The sequence below is a fragment of the Dendrobates tinctorius genome, unplaced genomic scaffold (genome assembly GCF_039654945.1).
Source record: "Dendrobates tinctorius isolate UK_male_01 unplaced genomic scaffold, ASM3965494v1 ptg000001l, whole genome shotgun sequence".
Classification (NCBI taxonomy): domain Eukaryota; kingdom Metazoa; phylum Chordata; class Amphibia; order Anura; family Dendrobatidae; genus Dendrobates; species Dendrobates tinctorius.
In genome coordinates this window covers 3,876,308-3,894,636 of record NW_027361669.1, presented here as the reverse complement: position 1 = coordinate 3,894,636, position 18,329 = coordinate 3,876,308, and the positions used below count along the sequence as shown (strand labels likewise).

Genomic DNA, 18,329 nt, shown 5'->3' with positions numbered 1-18,329 from the left:
GTGGAGGCATCCTGACTCTTCCCCCTTTGAGGATCGGGCAGTTTGAAATCATACACATAATCCTTTTGGTTCTCAAGGGAGATAAGCTCTTCTTTGAAAACACATAAATGTTAATCTGAGACTAAAATTCGTGTATAGTAGCGAAGGGAGAGACAAGCTTTCAGCCAACCGCTATGTTAAGGCATATGGACACCTTAGGCTTCCCCAACATGATTTGGCAATTTGCAGCAACCTTGAGGAATTAGAAACTGTAGGCCACATCAAGTTTGTGCTCTTAGATGCTAAGGTATGCATATCAGAAAATGGAAAGAAATAGTAAAATGTGCCTCATAACAAAAACAAGGCCTCATTCAGTCATTTCAATACAAAATAAAAAAGGTTTATTATCTAGAATATCAACATGAGAAAAATGTTACAATGAAGAAAAATAAACCACTTCTGTTATGTTTACTGCTCAGGCAGAAAACAGGAAACTTTTTTTATGATTACAATGTATTATTTTTTTTGTAAAAAAGCAAATAATAAATAGATCTCACATATTTGGTTTCTCCATTTGCTTAGATTCATGCTGCTCAAACCACGGGCTGCATGAATTAGACCCTGTATGATTGCCCTCCAGGTGATTGACAGGTCTCTCTGATATGTTCTTCTCAAGTGACCTATCAGTCAGTTTGAGCTTTGCAGGGAGAAACCGACCTGCAGCACGTCTGCCTATGGTCCTCGGCCAGAACTTTAACTGATGCTTTCTCTGAAATGCCAGGAGCATTTAAGAAAGACATACCAGGCTTTAATTGTGCAGGCTCATGATGCCTGTAGTATGAGCAGCATGAATGAAGGGACAGGTTCACTTTAAAGTGGACTTTTCACCATTTTTCCATGCTTAACTGACCTCATTATGATAAATGGGCTGAAGACGTGAATAAAATGCAATTTTTATTTTATTATTTCTCAAGTCTCATATGGCGATATTGGCTAGTAAAGTTTATATGCTAATTTCCACAATAACAAAGGTTAACGGAGATTCTTCTTTGGGAGTGTTGACTTTTCCCTCTGCAAGACATCGCCCAGTCAGGCAGTATCATGCAAGCAAAAAAAAAAAAAAGCGACCAGAGAGAAGGCAGCTGTCCTCCTTCTGTGCTTGGTATCAGTCATGGTATGTGCCAGCAGTGAGATCTTAGTGACATGGTTAGACACATTAGTGAACACCTGTTCTGTGCTTCTCTCCTACCACCTCCTTAGTTATAGTGGATTTTTGCATATAAACTTTACAAGCTATTATCGCTGCAACAGAGATGAGAAATAAAAAAGGAAAAATATTTTTTGTCCAGATTGTCAGCTACTTTACTGTGATGTGGCTAGTTAGGTATGTGAGCAGTCTTATTGTCTTCCAAAAGCAAAGACAAATAGAGCAGGTATGAAGCCAAGGATGGAGTTCAGGCTATTTATTGTATTGCATGGGGAAGATGTTGAGTGCTATCTTCTGATCTGGATTCCATGTCTGAGTACAGATAGTAAATTGTTCATATCCGTTTTACATACAGGTAAAGAATCTGGTGGAGGAGCAGCTTTTTAGCCGCTATGATCGTCTCCTCCTGCAATCAAGCTTGGATTTAATGGCCGATGTTGTTTACTGCCCTCGTCCAGGCTGTCAGACCCCAGTCATGCAGGAGCCGGAGGATACAATGGGCATCTGCTCAGTCTGCCAATATGCATTTTGTATCTTGTGTAAAATGACCTTCCATGGAGTCTCCTCTTGCAAAGTAACTGCAGGTAGGTTCAGTAGTTATTGTCTCTGTGCAACAAGCAGAAAAATACATTTTATTTGGTGTTTTCAACCAAAGTCATAATATCATAAAAGTTAGTTTTCTGGGATTTGAGGTTGGAGACAGCATGAAAATAAGTATATGGTACTCTAAATAATCGTCAGTTCTGGAAGAATCTGACAAAAATTGGACTTTTGACCGTTGTACATTATTGTAGAGTCTTGAAATTCATACCTCAGGGTGTTTATGCTTACTATGTGTAGAAGATTCGATACCCTCTACAAGGAGCTATCCAACACCTCATTATACTGATGTAATAGGGCAAACCCATTGAACATAGTCCAACTAAAGGTCAGAATAACTAAACATTCACCTGGGGAGACAGATAGTCTTCAGGTTGGATTTGTTGGATCAAAGTTTTTGGTATAAAAATACTCTTTGAATTTGTTTTTTAAAATAATGAAAATCTCAAATAAGTTATATCCCTCATAAAGTCTATTAAATGAACATCAATAATCCTTAGTATTTCTTTTATTTACCCTTCTTACTCTCTCAGAAAAACTCATCTCTTTGCGTCAAGACTATTTGGCTGCAGATGATGAAGGCAAGAAATTCCTGGAGAAGAGATATGGAAAGAGAGTAATCCAGAAAGCTGTAGAAGAAATGGAGAGTATGGATTGGCTGGAGCAGAACTCCAAGTGCTGTCCTCGCTGTGGAACTCATATTCAGGTTGATATATTACTATTATTATTAATAATTACATTTATTATTACATTGGTTACAGGGAAAACCAGGCTGTTTAAGGTCACTATTGTCACTAATAGGGATGAGATATGCCGGAAAAGAGCTAGCAACAGCCTCCTACTACTGGCATCCCTGTAGTCAAATGACCAATCACATGACTACCTGGATAAACAGTTAGCACCTTCATTCCATGAACAAGCACAATGCTCAATCAGCATATGTGGGGACTGGAGTCTTGAAAACCGCTTCTGTCTTCTCTCCAGGGCCCTGTGCAGTCCTTGACTGCTGTGCACTTGACCATCGGCTTTCTGAGACAGCTGGCATAAAAACAGACCATAAATCTATATTGGTTTATGGACCAGTGCCAGCTGCGTAACATTTACAGAGGACTTTCATCAGTTCATTGCCTTTTCACATTTCAATGTACTACTTTTCAATTAGGACGTGATTCATCAAAGAATCGTGATCCAAGGGCGACCATTGCTTAATAACTTTCTGTGCCTCCTGCTAACAGAGATGTAGTTGAAGAAATTGAGCGCTGTCACTTAACTTTTTGTATACCACGGTCAAAAGCGACCCCTCCATGTGAAAGAGGTTGGCCACTACTCGGATAACCTTGTTACTTGTTGTATTTCCCCCATATAAAATAACAAAATCCTATACTGACATCCAGTGCTGACACCATTTTACCATTGTGTCTGCCTGATCTCCCGGGGCTCGTGTAATGTTGTTATGCGGCATGAACTGCAGCCAGTCAGGGGCCGCTTCACTTTCACTTATTTCACACGTAACTGATTTTCGAAGGAAGTTGGAGAACAACATCAGGCTGCAACTGGGCCTGTGAGAGAGGGGGCCTGCGGACCCCAGCGGCTTCCTCAGCTGGATGTGCATTGCAGTGCATGGACTCTCCGGCTCCCTGTGCTGCCATAGATCAAAGCCTATTAAATTATGACTGTACAGCACTGACAGTCTTGATAATGTTTTGCACTATATTAGTGCAGTATATTGTCTGTATTCAATGCAAGGATCGCATGTTGGAGTTACCCCATGGGACTAATTGATATTGTAAAAAACAAAGTGTTTAAAAATATGTAAAAAAAAAAATAAAATAAAAATTTTCAGAATAATAAGTGGATTAAGCTACTAAAAAAAATTATCCCAAAAAAGACACATATCTGGTATTGCCATTATTAAAGAGGTACAATGAAAATGTGGTACTAATAAAAAATACAAGCATTCATACATCTCTGTAGTCATGCATAGGAAAAAGTCATTGTTCTCAGAATATGCAAAAAAAAGTTCATAAACAATATTTCTCCTTCGCCTCATTGGGGGACACAGGTACTGTGGGTGTATGCTACTGCCGCCTGGAGGCCGATACTAAGTGAAAAAAAGAGGTTAGTTCCTCCTCCGCCGTATACACCCTCACCCCGATTGCGGGCGGAAACAAGTTTTTTGCTTAGTGTCTGTTGGAGGCACACATCTGTCTGTTTCCAGACTGATTTTTTTTTTTTTCCCCATGAAGATAAGACAGGGGCGACGGACCCTATTGAAAGGGTCCGATCTCCCCAAAACCAACAACGGGCGAGCACGTGTGAGTGTCGCCTCCATGTATCCTCTACCGCAATGGGGATTTTTTCCAGACATTCTTCTTTTTTTCAAGAAGATGATAGGGGCAACGGACCCTATTGAAAGGGTCCGATCTCCCCAAACCAACAACGGGCGAACACGTGTGAGTGTCGCTTCCACGTACCCTCTCCCGCAACGTGGGATTTTTTTCAGTGTTTTTCCACGTGAAGGTGGACAAGGGCAACGGACCCTATTGAAAGGGTCCGGTCTCCCCAAACCAACAACGGGCGAGCACGTGCGAGTGTCGCCTCCACGTATCCTCTCCCGCACCGTGGGAATGATGCCAGCCTTATCCCTGACGCCCTAGGGTATTGAAACCCTAGGCTGCAGAGGCACAAGTGCAGTCCGTGCGGCCCCCACTGCGCCACCAATGCTAAGACTGCGGTACGGCAATGGGGTGGACCGTCCCTCTCCTCACCCCTTGAAGGGGTTAGATGGAGCCAGGATGTCTGCACCGTCCTTTTTCTCGTACGGCCCCCCTCCCCTCTACTTGAGCAGGAGCTGAAGCAAGGAGGAGGGTGGCCTGGGAGGGCTCCTGCAGTGGCTTAGCTTCTTCCGGGCGGCAGCAGCAAGATGTGCGCATCTGGCAGTGGCGGACCCGTTTCCCGGCCTTGGTTCTGGGGCCCAGCGGTTCCGCCCCCCCCGGGCGGATGTTGAAAATCGTGGCTTCGGCCGTCGCTAGGCCGCTGCCGGAAGTTCCCGCCCCCGGCGTTGTGTCACGGCGGCCCCGCCTCCCAGTGACCTGGGCGGACGCTGAAGAAATTTAGGCCCCGGCTTCGGGCCGAAACTAGGCCGCAACACGGAAGTACCGCCTCCAGAATCCCTTTTTTCTTCCAGGGTACTGTCCGCAGTTGTGGCGCGCAGAACGAAGCGACGCCCCGCACTCCAGGACACAGGGGACACAGGACTGGGTAAGTGTTGCCCCCTAGCCCCCAGAGAGGCCACGCTAAGAAAAACGAAGAGCGCCCTCCCCCGGCATTTTTTTTCAGCACGGAGGCCTGGCAGGTACAGCATGTCAGGAAAAGCTAAGGCGCACACGTTTCTGTACACTGCATGCATCTCCTGTCGGGCCGCTTATCCGTGGGCACAGACCAAGCGAGTATGCGAAGCCTACGAGTCCGAACGTGCCCAGGAGCCCTCACCTGCGACCGAGCCCAGTGTACCAAGTCCCCCAGAATGGGCGTTATCACTGTCACAATCGAGTCCCTTCGGGCCCCAGATAGGGGCAGGGATAGTGGCTCGCCTGTCTTAGAGGGGTCCTCTACCTCACAGGAGCCTCCGGCCTGCAGGGGGCACTCTCACTCCAGGCAGACGCGGGGGCATCCGGTGCTTCGGCATCTGTGAGCTCTGCTTCTCGCTCTCAGTCACCATCAGTCGATAGCGATCAAGGCTCGGACTACGACTCGGACGAACCCCTTGACCTAGATACGCCGGGTTGTCAGGAAACGGTTGACAGTCTCATAGAAGCCGTCAACCAGACTCTGGGGATTGAGGATGAGTCCACCCTAGCTTCGTGCCATAAAGTGTCATTTAAGCGAGTCAAGCGCCCCCATAGAGTATTTTGCACTCACCCTGAGTTTGAGGACATAGTGCAACGACACAGAGAATGGCCGGACAGGCGTTTCTCGGGCCAGAAGGCACTCGAGGCAAGTTATCCTTTTCCCCAGATCTCTGTAAAAAATGGACGGAATCCCCAGCGGTGGTATCCACCTGTGTCACGCTTGGCTACAAGAACCCTACTTATATGTACCTAGTGGTTCTTCTATTAAGGATCCCACTGATCGACTCATAGAGAACTTGGCTCGCTCAGTGTTTGAGGCATCAGGATCAGCAATCTTTCCCTCGTTCGCGGTAACATGGGTAGCCAAGGCCATGATTTCTTGGTCAGAATCATTGAACAAAGCCTTGGAAGACATAGACCTAGCAGCTGAAATATCAGATATCGCAAGTCAGATAGCTATGGCGGGGGACTACTTGATCATTGCATCTTTAGATGCGGCCAACTGCGCGGCACTTGCAGCCACAAATGCAATTTCCATTAGGAGAGCTCTAAGGTTGAGGACATGGAGGGCCGATTCAGCTTCAAAAAAGTCCTTGACATCGCTACCATACCAGTGAGGCCGCCTATTCGGAGAAAAGTTAGATCAGTTCATCTCGGACTCCACTGGAGGGAAGAGCGGTTTTCTCCCTCAACAAAAGGTCAAACTGCCATTTCGTCACCAGTTTCAGGCACGTTTTCGGGCCTTTCGCAACCCCGGGTGGACTACAGCGGCCAATTCCGCCGCTTCAGGTCGCCTCAACCAGAATAGGGATCGACAGGTCTCATATAGAGCCAATCCATTGGGGAGGATGCGTACTAACCAATCCAGGTCGAGGTGATCCAGGTCCCAAAGATCTTAAGCCAAATGGTGCAAGCAAGGTAGGCGGCCTCCTACTCTGGTTTCGCCACGTCTGGCTCAACATCGCACACAACACATGGGTGAGAGAGCTGGTGTCCTCAGGGTACAAGATAGAATTTGTCAAGTACCCCAAGACGATTTTTTTCTTTCCCGTCTTCCCAAGGGGGATACCCGGGCAAGGGCTCTACTAGGATCCATCAATTCGCTCCGGCACAATGGAGTCATTATTCCTGTACCAGAAACGAAAAGACTCAGGGCTTCTATTCCAACCTGTTTGCAGTCCCCAAAAAGGATGGGACTGTCAGGCCCGTTTTGGACCTAAAGCTCCTGAACAAATTTATCAGGATCAGACAATTCCGGATGGAGTCTCTCCGTTCAGTCATATCAGCAATGAGGCAGGGAGAATACTTGGCCTCTATCGATATCCAGGACGCCTATTTACATATCCCCATTTTTCCTCCGCATCAAAGATTTCTACGCTTCGCCATCATCGGTCTACATTTCCAGTTCGCAGCGCTGCCCTTCGGGCTAGCCACTGCCCCCAGAGTGTTCACAAAGTTCATGGCAGTCCCCATGGCCATCCTGCACTCCCGGGGCATAGTCTTATTTCCCTACTTAGACGACCTCTTTTTTTTTTTTTTTTTTTTTTTCCAATCAATTTTTATTGTAGGAAGTTACATTACAAATAGGAGAAATTCAGGTATCATTGGCAATAATACACAAAGAGAACAACGCTGTAACACGTGGTAGTAAATCCTTTGATTATGATTCACATTTCCTATCACACCACCAACAATCATGTCCGTTGCAACTTTTTTTTTTTTGGTTAATCAACACCCAATACGTATAGAGTCAACCTACCAATTTACTCTTTAATCCTCAAAACGAGGGTTCCAAACAACTAGAACCAGAGAGTAAGAAAGGAAGATAAGAAAAGGGAGGGGAGAAAGAGGTGGGGGGGGGGGGGGAGAACCATGGATGGTTGCAAAGATGCAACCAGGGAGGGGGAGGGGGGAGGTAGGGAATTAGATGGCGTTCCGGGGTAGCCCGAGCAGTAACAACAACAGAGTTATAACACCTTGAATATTAACATGTGGTACGGATGAACTCCCTGCGTAACAGTCTCTTTGACCCTATTTGACCCATTTTATTAATCTCAGACAGTTTGCCCTGGAAACAGATGCCTGAAAGGGGATGCATATACAGAGTTTAGCCACGTGTCCCAAGTCTGAAGTATTTTGTTTTTGGCGCGGATGGAGTGAGCCAGACAGAACTCATATTGGCATTGGAGATTAATTCGGTTATATAGTTCAACTAATGTAGGTGTCTTTGGGGATTTCCAATAGCTACTTATGCAATATCTGTATATACCAAAAAGATCAAGGAAGCATAATGCCATAAAATGTAATTTACTTTATTGAATGACGTATAACAAAGATAGACATAAAAAATAGACATAAAAAGAGATGGATATATCGGTGGATATCACTGGTACAAATGTGCTAAACGTGTACAGATACACAAAAAATGATATACCTAATAATCAGATGTCGAAGATATCATAACCAAGTGTATCAATAAGAGGTATAAGAAGTATATAACGTATGTGCGTTCTTAGGCGACTGGATTGTAAAATGCTATGGTAATATTACTATCAAGAAAGAGAGCTATAGGCATCCATGGCAGTGATATGGCCACCACCCAATATATATGACCCAAATGGCCAAAAAGAGCTCTTAGCAGCTAATACATTAATATGGCCAAGTTAAATGCACGACATTACTATAATACTTTGGACAAAAATTCATGTCCTAACAGACAGGTAATGATATATGTATTCACCCCCTGTCACCGCTATGACACTGCATAGACACATATATTATTATAATATAACACTGCTATAATTTGGACAACCCAGTCCTAAAAAAGTGCTAATAGTGCAAAATGTAAGTCTGCTGTCACAGCTGTAACATTAAGTAAACGCGCAAAAAGAATAGGCCAGAATGTTCAATGATTATAAATGCGCTGTTTTAGGCAATTAGAATGCCAGGTAGCATAAAGTAGTATATACCCACATAGTCATATCACAGACATGGGTACAAGGAATGACACAGAGTGTGCATAGCATATAAGTCCCCATAGAAATGCTGATAAGCCCCCTTAATTAAGAGCACTTACCTCCCAGGACGAAGCTAAGGCGAAACGCGCGTCGGGAACCGCGGTATCTCAGGTCATATGTGCTCTTAATTAAGGGGGCTTATCAGCATTTCTATGGGGACTTATATGCTATGCACACTCTGTGTCATTCCTTGTACCCATGTCTGTGATATGACTATGTGGGTATATACTACTTTATGCTACCTGGCATTCTAATTGCCTAAAACAGCGCATTTATAATCATTGAACATTCTGGCCTATTCTTTTTGCGCGTTTACTTAATGTTACAGCTGTGACAGCAGACTTACATTTTGCACTATTAGCACTTTTTTAGGACTGGGTTGTCCAAATTATAGCAGTGTTATATTATAATAATATATGTGTCTATGCAGTGTCATAGCGGTGACAGGGGGTGAATACATATATCATTACCTGTCTGTTAGGACATGAATTTTTGTCCAAAGTATTATAGTAATGTCGTGCATTTAACTTGGCCATATTAATGTATTAGCTGCTAAGAGCTCTTTTTGGCCATTTGGGTCATATATATTGGGTGGTGGCCATATCACTGCCATGGATGCCTATAGCTCTCTTTCTTGATAGTAATATTACCATAGCATTTTACAATCCAGTCGCCTAAGAACGCACATACGTTATATACTTCTTATACCTCTTATTGATACACTTGGTTATGATATCTTCGACATCTGATTATTAGGTATATCATTTTTTGTGTATCTGTACACGTTTAGCACATTTGTACCAGTGATATCCACCGATATATCCATCTCTTTTTATGTCTATTTTTTATGTCTATCTTTGTTATACGTCATTCAATAAAGTAAATTACATTTTATGGCATTATGCTTCCTTGATCTTTTTGGTATATACAGTAGTTGGGGAGTGCCATGTATTTTCAGGCCCGAATTGTGGATATTTATGCAATATCTGGCAGCAACTAGAATGTGAACTAATAATCCCCTCGATTCCCAAGAGAACTCCTCTATACCCACGTTTAGCACTGCCAGACCCGGATTCGGATTAATAGGATTGCCTGTCAGCTCACCCATCAGGCCAAACACCTCCAACCAGAACGAGAAAACCTTGGGACAATCCCACCAGCAGTGACCAAGAGTACCCTTTTGGAGGCAGCCCTTCCAACAATGTGGCGAATAATTTGGGAGGAACTGTGCTAAGTTGGCTGGGGACCGATACCATCGCAGGTGTACTTTTTTCAGTTGCTCCAGATGATTTATACACTTGGAATATTTTTGGATATTTGCTGAAGCCGAGTGCCAGTTTGAAGGAGAGGTAGAGACACTCAACTCCACGTCCCATTTATTCATATAAGAAGATTTTTGCTCTTCAGGGGGGTTATTGAGCCATTTGTATGTTGAGGAGATACCTTTGGATTTAATTATCTTTTTAAATACCAAGGCCTTTGTTGTAGGTAACAGAGGATTCGACTTTGGAGGAAATTTAGAGGCCAGAAAATGACTAATTTGGATGTGTTGATAGAAACAGCCCTTTAAAGAGGGGTGTTTCCGTACTATTTCATTAAAGGGGTTAACACCCAAATCAGAGTAGAGATCCGCCAGCACTGTAATGCCCGATCCCTCCCACCTGGCCAGATTCAAAAAGGGTATTTGAGATTCCAACGACTTGAGGGAAATCTCTGAAAGAGGAATCTGAATCTTATGAATCAAGTCATTTCGCCAGACCTCCAGGGAGGCTGACATGGTGGGAACACACGGGGAGAACCGTGAACGGCTCAAATATTCTGCTTCCACCATTCTTCTGACCGAGCCCTGGCGGGACAGGAAATTTTCAATCTGAGCCCATCTTTGTGAATTACCTGGACGCCACCATTCCTTTAGTGATTCAATTAGTAAGGCTTTATAATATGCCGTTATGTTTGGGGTGCCCAATCCCCCTAAGTCATATGGGGGATATAACACTTTACCTGCGACCCTAGCCCTTTTATTACCCCAGATAAATTTGTTAGTCAACGATTGAAGTTTCATCAGGGTTTTGTGAGAAATTTTAATGGGTAGGCATCTGAGCACATACAATATTTTGGGTAAGAAAACCATTTTAAAGGACTGTATCCTGGCCATCCAGGACAACGATATTTTTTCATACCTTCCCAATTCCTTTTCTAAATTTTGGATCAGAGGTTCTAAATTTTCTTTAATTAACATCTGCGATGGTGTCAGCTTAATACCCAAATAAGGTATCCCCCTGTCGCACCATTTGAATTGAAAGGCCCCCTCCAGCGCACTCCTGGCCTCCACCGGTACATTAAACGGCAATATCAAAGACTTTGCCGCATTAAGCTTATAATACGACACTTTCGAAAAGTTTGATAATGTGTTCACTGCTGGAATCGAAACTACAGGGTTAGAACAGGAAATTATCACATCGTCTGCGTATAGACCAAGTTTATGTTCAAATTCCCCAACTCTTATACCAGAAATGGCTATGTTTTTTCGTATAGCTTCCGCCAGAGGTTCTACCACTAAAGCAAAAATAGCGGGAGACAATGGACACCCCTGGCGAGTGCCATTACTTATTTGAAATTTAGATGACAGAAACCCCGATGCCAACACTGACGCATTTGGGTAAGAGTAGAGAGCTAGAATGGATGACTTGATTTTCCCCAAGAACCCGAATTTTGTTAGAACTCTCTCCAGGTACCCCCAGTGCACCCTGTCAAAGGCTTTTTCAGCATCAAGAGACAGGAATGCACTGGGTCCACCCGATATCTCCACCAGTCTAATCAAGTCAAGCATCCGTCTGGTGCCATCCTTAGATTGCCTGCCTGTCACAAAACCAACTTGATCTGGAGCCACTAAGGCCGGGATCACTTTATGAAGTCTATCCGCCACTAGTTTGGCATAAATTTTTACATCACAATTTAGGAGTGAAATGGGCCTAAAATTACTCGGGGTGTCTGCAGGTTTCCCTGGCTTGGGTAGCGTGATAATAATCGCTTCTAAGTTGTCTGGGGAAATTGACCCTTTATTTTGCCAAAAATTGAAGGTTTTTAACATAAAGGGGGACAGAGTGGAGGTAAATTGTTTGTAATATTCGTATGGCAGCCCATCAGGGCCTGGGGCAGAGTTAGACTTAGTCATTTTGATGGCACCTAGGATTTCATGTGTAGTAAAGGGAAGATTAAGTTCCTCTAATTGCTCATCTGAGACCCGGGGAAGATCCAGGGTGTCTAGAAAACCCTGTATATCCACTTGAGTCGGCTGTGACGTGTTGGAATCATATTTTAGATTATACAAGGCCTCATAATATTTCGCAAATGCTTCTGCTATTTCAATGGGATGTCTAGTGATTGTTCCGTTTGGGTCCCTCAGGAATTCTATTTTAGATTGGATCTCACGTTTTTTCGTCCTTCTTGCCAATAAGGACCCCGCTCTATCCCCCATAGCATAAAATGTCGATCTATTTTTTTTAAGATTATGTTCGTATTTTTGCAGGAGTAGGGATCTTAGTTGGAATCTATGGGTTACAATTTCTTTAGTCAAGTTACGGGTTGCTTTGGCTTTATTCAGGGATTCAAGGTGATGAATACGGGTTAATATATATTTAATATCTGCGTCTTTTTTCCGTTTTTGGATGGAGGCTAGTTTTATGAGCTGCCCCCTGACTACTGCTTTATGAGCAGCCCACAGGGTCTCGTCAGAAATTTCCCCATTATTATTAAGTTTGAAATATTCTGTTAACACTGACTCTACTTCATCATGTACCTTCTGCCTACCAAGCAAGCTAGTATTCAGTCTCCACCTGGGGGAATTTTGAACATTAAAGCTACCCTGAACAGACAAAGAGATCGGCGCATGATCTGTCCAAGTGATTAAACCAATATCAGCTGCAACACAATTACTTATAGATTTGCTGTCGACCAAAAAGAAATCAATTCTACTGTACGAGCGATGCCTGGAAGAGAAGAATGTATAGTCTCTTTCTGATGCGTGTAAATATCTCCAGATGTCATGAAAATGGAATTCATTGATGAGACGATTAAGTTCCTTAGCATGTGAGATGTTGATGTTGGAGCAATCCATGGACCGTATAACAGGTATATTAAAGTCTCCACAGATGATTTCCGCCCCTGTGGCAGTATCTTTGAATGCTTGGAAAAATTTCCTAGCAAAGGTCAATTGTGATGAATTTGGGGAGTAGACCGTTGCCAAGGTATAAGGGACGCTGTTGATATAACAAGACAAAATAATATATCTTCCATCCGCTCCATAACTGACATTTATCAATTTATAGGCCACTGAGTTCTTTATTAAAATGGCCACTCCTCCTCTTTTTTTTGAGTCATTAGCAAAAAAGGCGTGTTGAAACCTGGGATGAAGTAGCCGTTTATTATCTGTGGAAAGAAGGTGGGTCTCCTGAATGCACGCTATATCACAGTTAGATGCCATCACCTCTCTCCACATCATTGACCTTTTTGCTGGGGAGTTGAGTCCGTTCACATTAATAGACAATATCTTAATTCTCATATTGGAGCCGCAGGGGGGTTTGAATTCCTAGGAACGCCATCAGGGATGAGAGGGGTTAGACCAACAAGGAATTGAAAGAAATTTCCGAAAAAAATTAAGGAACATTTGTGAGAAGAGGAACAAAAACAAAAAAGTTCCATCAACACCGGTGTGCCCCGAGTAGGGTGACCGGAGTATAACCGCTCGCCATAGGCGAGAACATCAGGGGGGCTACGTGACATCCCGTGTCACAGGAGCAGAGACAGCAGGTGCCATAAGCAGGAAGGAGTCCCAGCTAAGTTGCTGACCATTCAGGGTTAATCCTGTTTGGAGAGCCTCTTTGATTCTCCCGCCCACCAGGGTTTGGTGGGTGGGCTATTCCCCAGTCATCCAGCAATTTGCCCAGCTGAGAAGGAGTATGACATATGTAAGTGCCTCCGTCTTTGAAAATTATCATCCTCACCGGAAAACCCCACTTGTACTTGATGTCTTGATCTCTAAGGAGTTTAGAAAGGTGGGCGAATTCTATTCTTTTATTAAGAGTTGTAGCAGAAAGATCTGGGAAGATTTTTAGTCCCATGAAAGTGTCTGGCAGGGCTGGACTTTCCCTCAGTGTGTACAGCACAGCTTCTTTTGTTTTATAGAAATGAAGTCTAGCCAGGACATCTTTAGGCAGAGCTGGATCTATGCCTTTGGATTTAGGGACTGTATGAATTCTGTCCACTATCAGGTCTCTGGCGTCCCATCCAGGAAGTATAAGGCCTCTTTCACACATCCGGTTTTCAGCATCAGGCGCGATGCGGCGAAAAGTGTAAAAACCGGATCCGGCGCCGGTTGCCACCGGATCCGGTTTTTCCCCCATTCAGTTTCATTATTGCCGCATCGCGCCGGATACCTATTCTGCGTATCCGGTTTTTGCCTGATCCGGCAAAAACAGCCTGTCCGGCGTCTGGAAAAAACGTTCCATGTAACGTTTTTTTGCAGCGCCGGACCGGCTTTTTCCACAGCGCATGCCCGGACTCTGTGAATGTTAACCCCACAAGTGCCCGGCGAGAGAGAGCGAGATCTCTCTCTGTCACCCGGACACTTGTAAGAGATCTCTCTCGCCGGGCACTTGTGGGGTTAACACTCACAGTGTCTGGGTGAGAGAGAGAGATCTCTCTGTGGGGTTAACCCCACAAGTGCCCAGCAAGAGAGAGAGATTCTCTTGCCTGGACACTAATGTTAACCCCCCATGTCTCTCTCTCTCCACCCCCCTCCCCTCTCCTCCCCTCCCCTCTCCTATCCTCTCCTCCCCTCACCTCCCTTTCAGCAGCTGTCTCATTGGCTGCCTCTGTCCTGCGGCTCCTTTAATAATGTCCGAGCCGTATCATCTCGCCGCACACACATCCGGTGTCACGGCTGCAGGCCGGATCCGGCGGCCCGGCTTTTCGCCGCACGCCGCCGGACCCCACACACCGGATGTGTGAAAGTAGCCTAAGCTGCAGAAACTTGTGGAAGTATTCATGGAGGTCTTTATCTGCTACAGATGAGGGAATCCCTCTGATTTTTAGGTTATTTCTTCGGGATCTGTCCTCTATATCACTGATTTTAAGTTTTAGTGCCTCCACCTCCTTTTCCAAAGCTGTGTTAGCGTCTATCAGATTATGTGATGTTGCAAATTCAGCCATTTTAGTTTCTACGTGCTCTGTGCGATCACCCAGAGACCTGATTTCTTCCTTCAGCTCTCTGACTATTTCTCTGAGATCACCCTGTAGGGAAACCCTCAGCGTCTTCAGCAGAGATTGCATTGTTTCCTCTGTCAGAGGAATGCCTGTATTGCCTCTCACGCAGCCTGTATCTCCTTGTGAGGAGTGGGAAGATGCTGAGTGGGAAGCCAGCGCCATCTTGCTTGGTGAGGAGACTTCCCTATCCCGGGGGTAAAAGTCTGTCAGCTTGGCTGGAGTGCCAGTTTTTTTAGGTCTCAACTTAGGCATCGCTGAGGGCTGGGGTTACTCACACCTCCTGTAGCTGGTAATCCTGTTATCTGTGAGCTGATAAGAGCCGGTTTATCCTGCTGAAGCACAGAGCTCTCCTTTCAAGCAGCCGTCGCCATCAGCGTGCAGGCCACGCCCCCCCTTAGACGACCTCTTGATCAAGGGCCCTTCAAGGCGGGCATGCGAGGAAAGTGTCAGCATCACGCTAGATACTCTTGCCGGCTTAGGGTGGTTGGTCATCGTAAAGAAGTCATCCCTTGTTCCAGCTCAGAGGATTTCCTTTTTAGGGATGATCTTCGACACTTTCCAAGGGTTGGTAATTCTCCCTCAAGACAAGGCCCTAGCTCTCCGGCAGGGAGTACGGATACTTCGCCAACCGGTCCCTCACACCATCCGTTTCTGCATGAGGATTCTAGAAAAATGGTGGCAGCAATGGAAGCGATCCCGTTCGCCCAGTTCCATCTTCGGCACCTGCAGCACGCCCTCTTGTCATCCTGGGACAAGAACCCGTTCACGCTCGATCACCGATGCCGGTTGTCCTCTCAGGTCAGACAGTCACTCGAGTGGTGGACAATCAGCTTCTCCCTTCTTCAGGAGAAACCTTTTCCCCCAGATCAGTGGCTGGTGGTCACAACTGACGCCAGCCTCCTCGTCTGGGGAGCGCTTTTTTGCCACCACACGACCCAGGGACTGTTGTCACCGCAGGAGGCACACCTCCCGATCAACTTGTTGGAGATACAGGAGATCTGGCTGACTCTGCAACATTTTCATCACCTTCTAGCAGGCTGCCCCGTCCGGATTCAGTCGGACAACGCCACGGCGGTGGCTTACATAAATCACCAAGGAGGCACCCACAGCAGGGCAACCATGCGCGAGGTAGGGCACGTGCTTCACTGGGCCGAGAGGAACCGCACAATGTTATCAGCGGTTCACATCCCGGGTATAGAAAACTGGGCGGCAGACTTCCTTAGCCGGCAGGGGCTTGTGTCCGGGGAATGGTCACTACACCCCGAGGTCGTTCAGCAGATTTGCCAGCGGTGCGTAACACCGTATGTGGATCTGATGGCTTCTAGGGTGAACGCCAAGGTGTCCATATTTGTCGCTCAGTCCCGGGAACGCAGCGATTGCCGTGGATGCGCTGGTTCTGCCATGGAACCAGTTTCACCTCCCATACCTATTTCACCTGCTGCCACTACTTCCGAGGGTCATCAAGAAGATCAAGGCAGTAGGGGTGCCAGTGATTCTGCTGGCCCCAGACTGGCCTTGTCGGTCGTGGTACGCAGATCTAGTGCAGCTGCTCGCCAACGTGCCATGGCGACTGCCAGAGCGCCCGGATCTACTTTCGCAGGGACCGATCTGCCACCCGAACTCGGGGGCCCTGTGTTTGACGGCTTGGCTGTTGATTCTTGGATTCTGACTCAAGCGGGTTTGTGCACAAAGTGGTTGCTACAATGATTAGCACCTGGAAGCCTACCTCGGCACGAGTTTACCACCACACCTGGAAGGTTTTCTTTGCATGGTGTCGAAGCCACGGTTGTTCTCCGCTGAGATTCTCTATCTCTAACATCTTAGCCTTTCTCCAGTCTGGCTTAGACTGAGGCTTCGGTCATCCCTTGTGCCAGCTCAGAGGATTTCCTTCTTAGGAATGATCTTCGACACTTGCCGAGGGTTGGTAATTCTCCCTCGGGAAAAAGCCTTTGCTCTCCAACAGGGCGTTCGGACTCTTCGCCAACCAGTCCCTCATACCATTCGTTTCGGGATGAGGATTCTAGGAAGAATGGTGGTAGCGATGGAAGCGATAACGGTCGCTCAGTTCCATTTTCGCCCCCTGCAGCACGCTCTCGTCAGCCTGGGGCAAGAATCCTTTCACGCTCGATCGGCGGTGCCGACTGTCCTCTCAAGTCAGGCAGTCGTTCGGTTGGTGGATAACCAGTTCCTCTCTGACCCAGGGGATACCCTTCCCCCCAGACCATTGGTTGGTGATAACAACCGACGCCATTCTCCTCGGCTGGGGAGCGGTGTTTCGCCACCACACGACCCAGGGACGGTGGCCTCCACAGGAGGCACGCCTCCCGATCAACTTATTGGAGATACGAGCAATTCGGCTGGCTCTGCAACAGTTTTATCACTTTTTAGTAGGCCGCCCCGTCCGGATCCAATCGGACAACGCCACGGCGGTGGCTTACATAAATCACCAAGGGGGCACCCGCAGCAGAGCAACTATGCGCGAGGTGGGGCACGTTCTTCAGTGGGCCGAGGCAAACCACTCGGTGATTTCGGCAGTCCACATCCGGGGAGTGGAAAACTGGGCGGCAGACTTTCTCAGCCGGCAGGGTCTTGCGTCCGGAGAGTGGTCTCTACATCCCGAGGTCTTCCAGCAGATTTGTCAGCTGTGGGGAACTCCGGATGTGGACCTGATGGCGTCCAGAGTGAACGCCAAGGTGCCCACATATGTCGCTCGGGCCAGGGACCTGCAAGCAATTGCTGTGGAGGCGTTGGTTCTGCCATAGAACCAGTTCCACCTCCCATATCTATTTCCCCCCGCTGCCACTACTCCCGAGAGTCAAGAGGATCAAGACGGAAGGGGTTCTGGCGATTCTGCTGGCCCCGGACTGGCCCCGTCGAGCGTCGTACGCAGATGAAATGCGGCTACTCGCCGACGTTCCTTGGCGGCTGCCAGAGCGCCCAGATCTGCTTTCTCAAGGGCCGATTTGCCACCCGAACTCAGGGGCCCTGTGTTTGACGGCATGGCCATTGAATATTGGATTCTAACCCAGGCAGGGTTTGGGAGCAAGGTGGTCGCTACAATGGTTAGCGCCCGGAAGCCTGCTTCAGCACGAATTAACCACCACACCTGGAAGGTGTTCTTTGCTTGGTGCCGAGGCCAGAGTGTTTCTCCGCTAAGATTCTCGATTCCCAACATCTTGGCCTTTCTCCAGTCAGGCCTAGACTCGGGTTTGGCCCCAAGTTCCCTCAGGAGACAAATATCGGCCTTATCCATACTGTTCCAGTGCAGAATTGCTACTATTTTGCAGGTGAAGACTTTCATCCAGGGAGTCTCCCATTTGGTACCTGCCTATAAGGCGCCTATGGACGCCTGGGACCTTAACCTGGTCCTAAGTGTTCTGCAGGAAGCTCCATTTGAACCACTTCAGGATG

General features: G+C 46.5%; 1 protein-coding gene across 6 annotated transcripts in view; it reads left to right on the top strand.

Annotated features, from left to right (window-relative positions):
• Positions 1-18,329, top strand: part of LOC141046529 (E3 ubiquitin-protein ligase RNF14-like) — a 175,849-nt gene that overhangs the window by 47,590 nt on the left and 109,930 nt on the right. For all 6 annotated transcript variants that reach the window (XM_073543530.1, XM_073541362.1, XM_073544268.1 and 3 more), the window contains 2 exons: positions 1,542-1,770; positions 2,320-2,492. In XM_073543530.1, the coding sequence (XP_073399631.1) occupies positions 1,542-1,770; positions 2,320-2,492 (402 nt within the window). The remainder of the gene's footprint in view (positions 1-1,541; positions 1,771-2,319; positions 2,493-18,329) is intronic.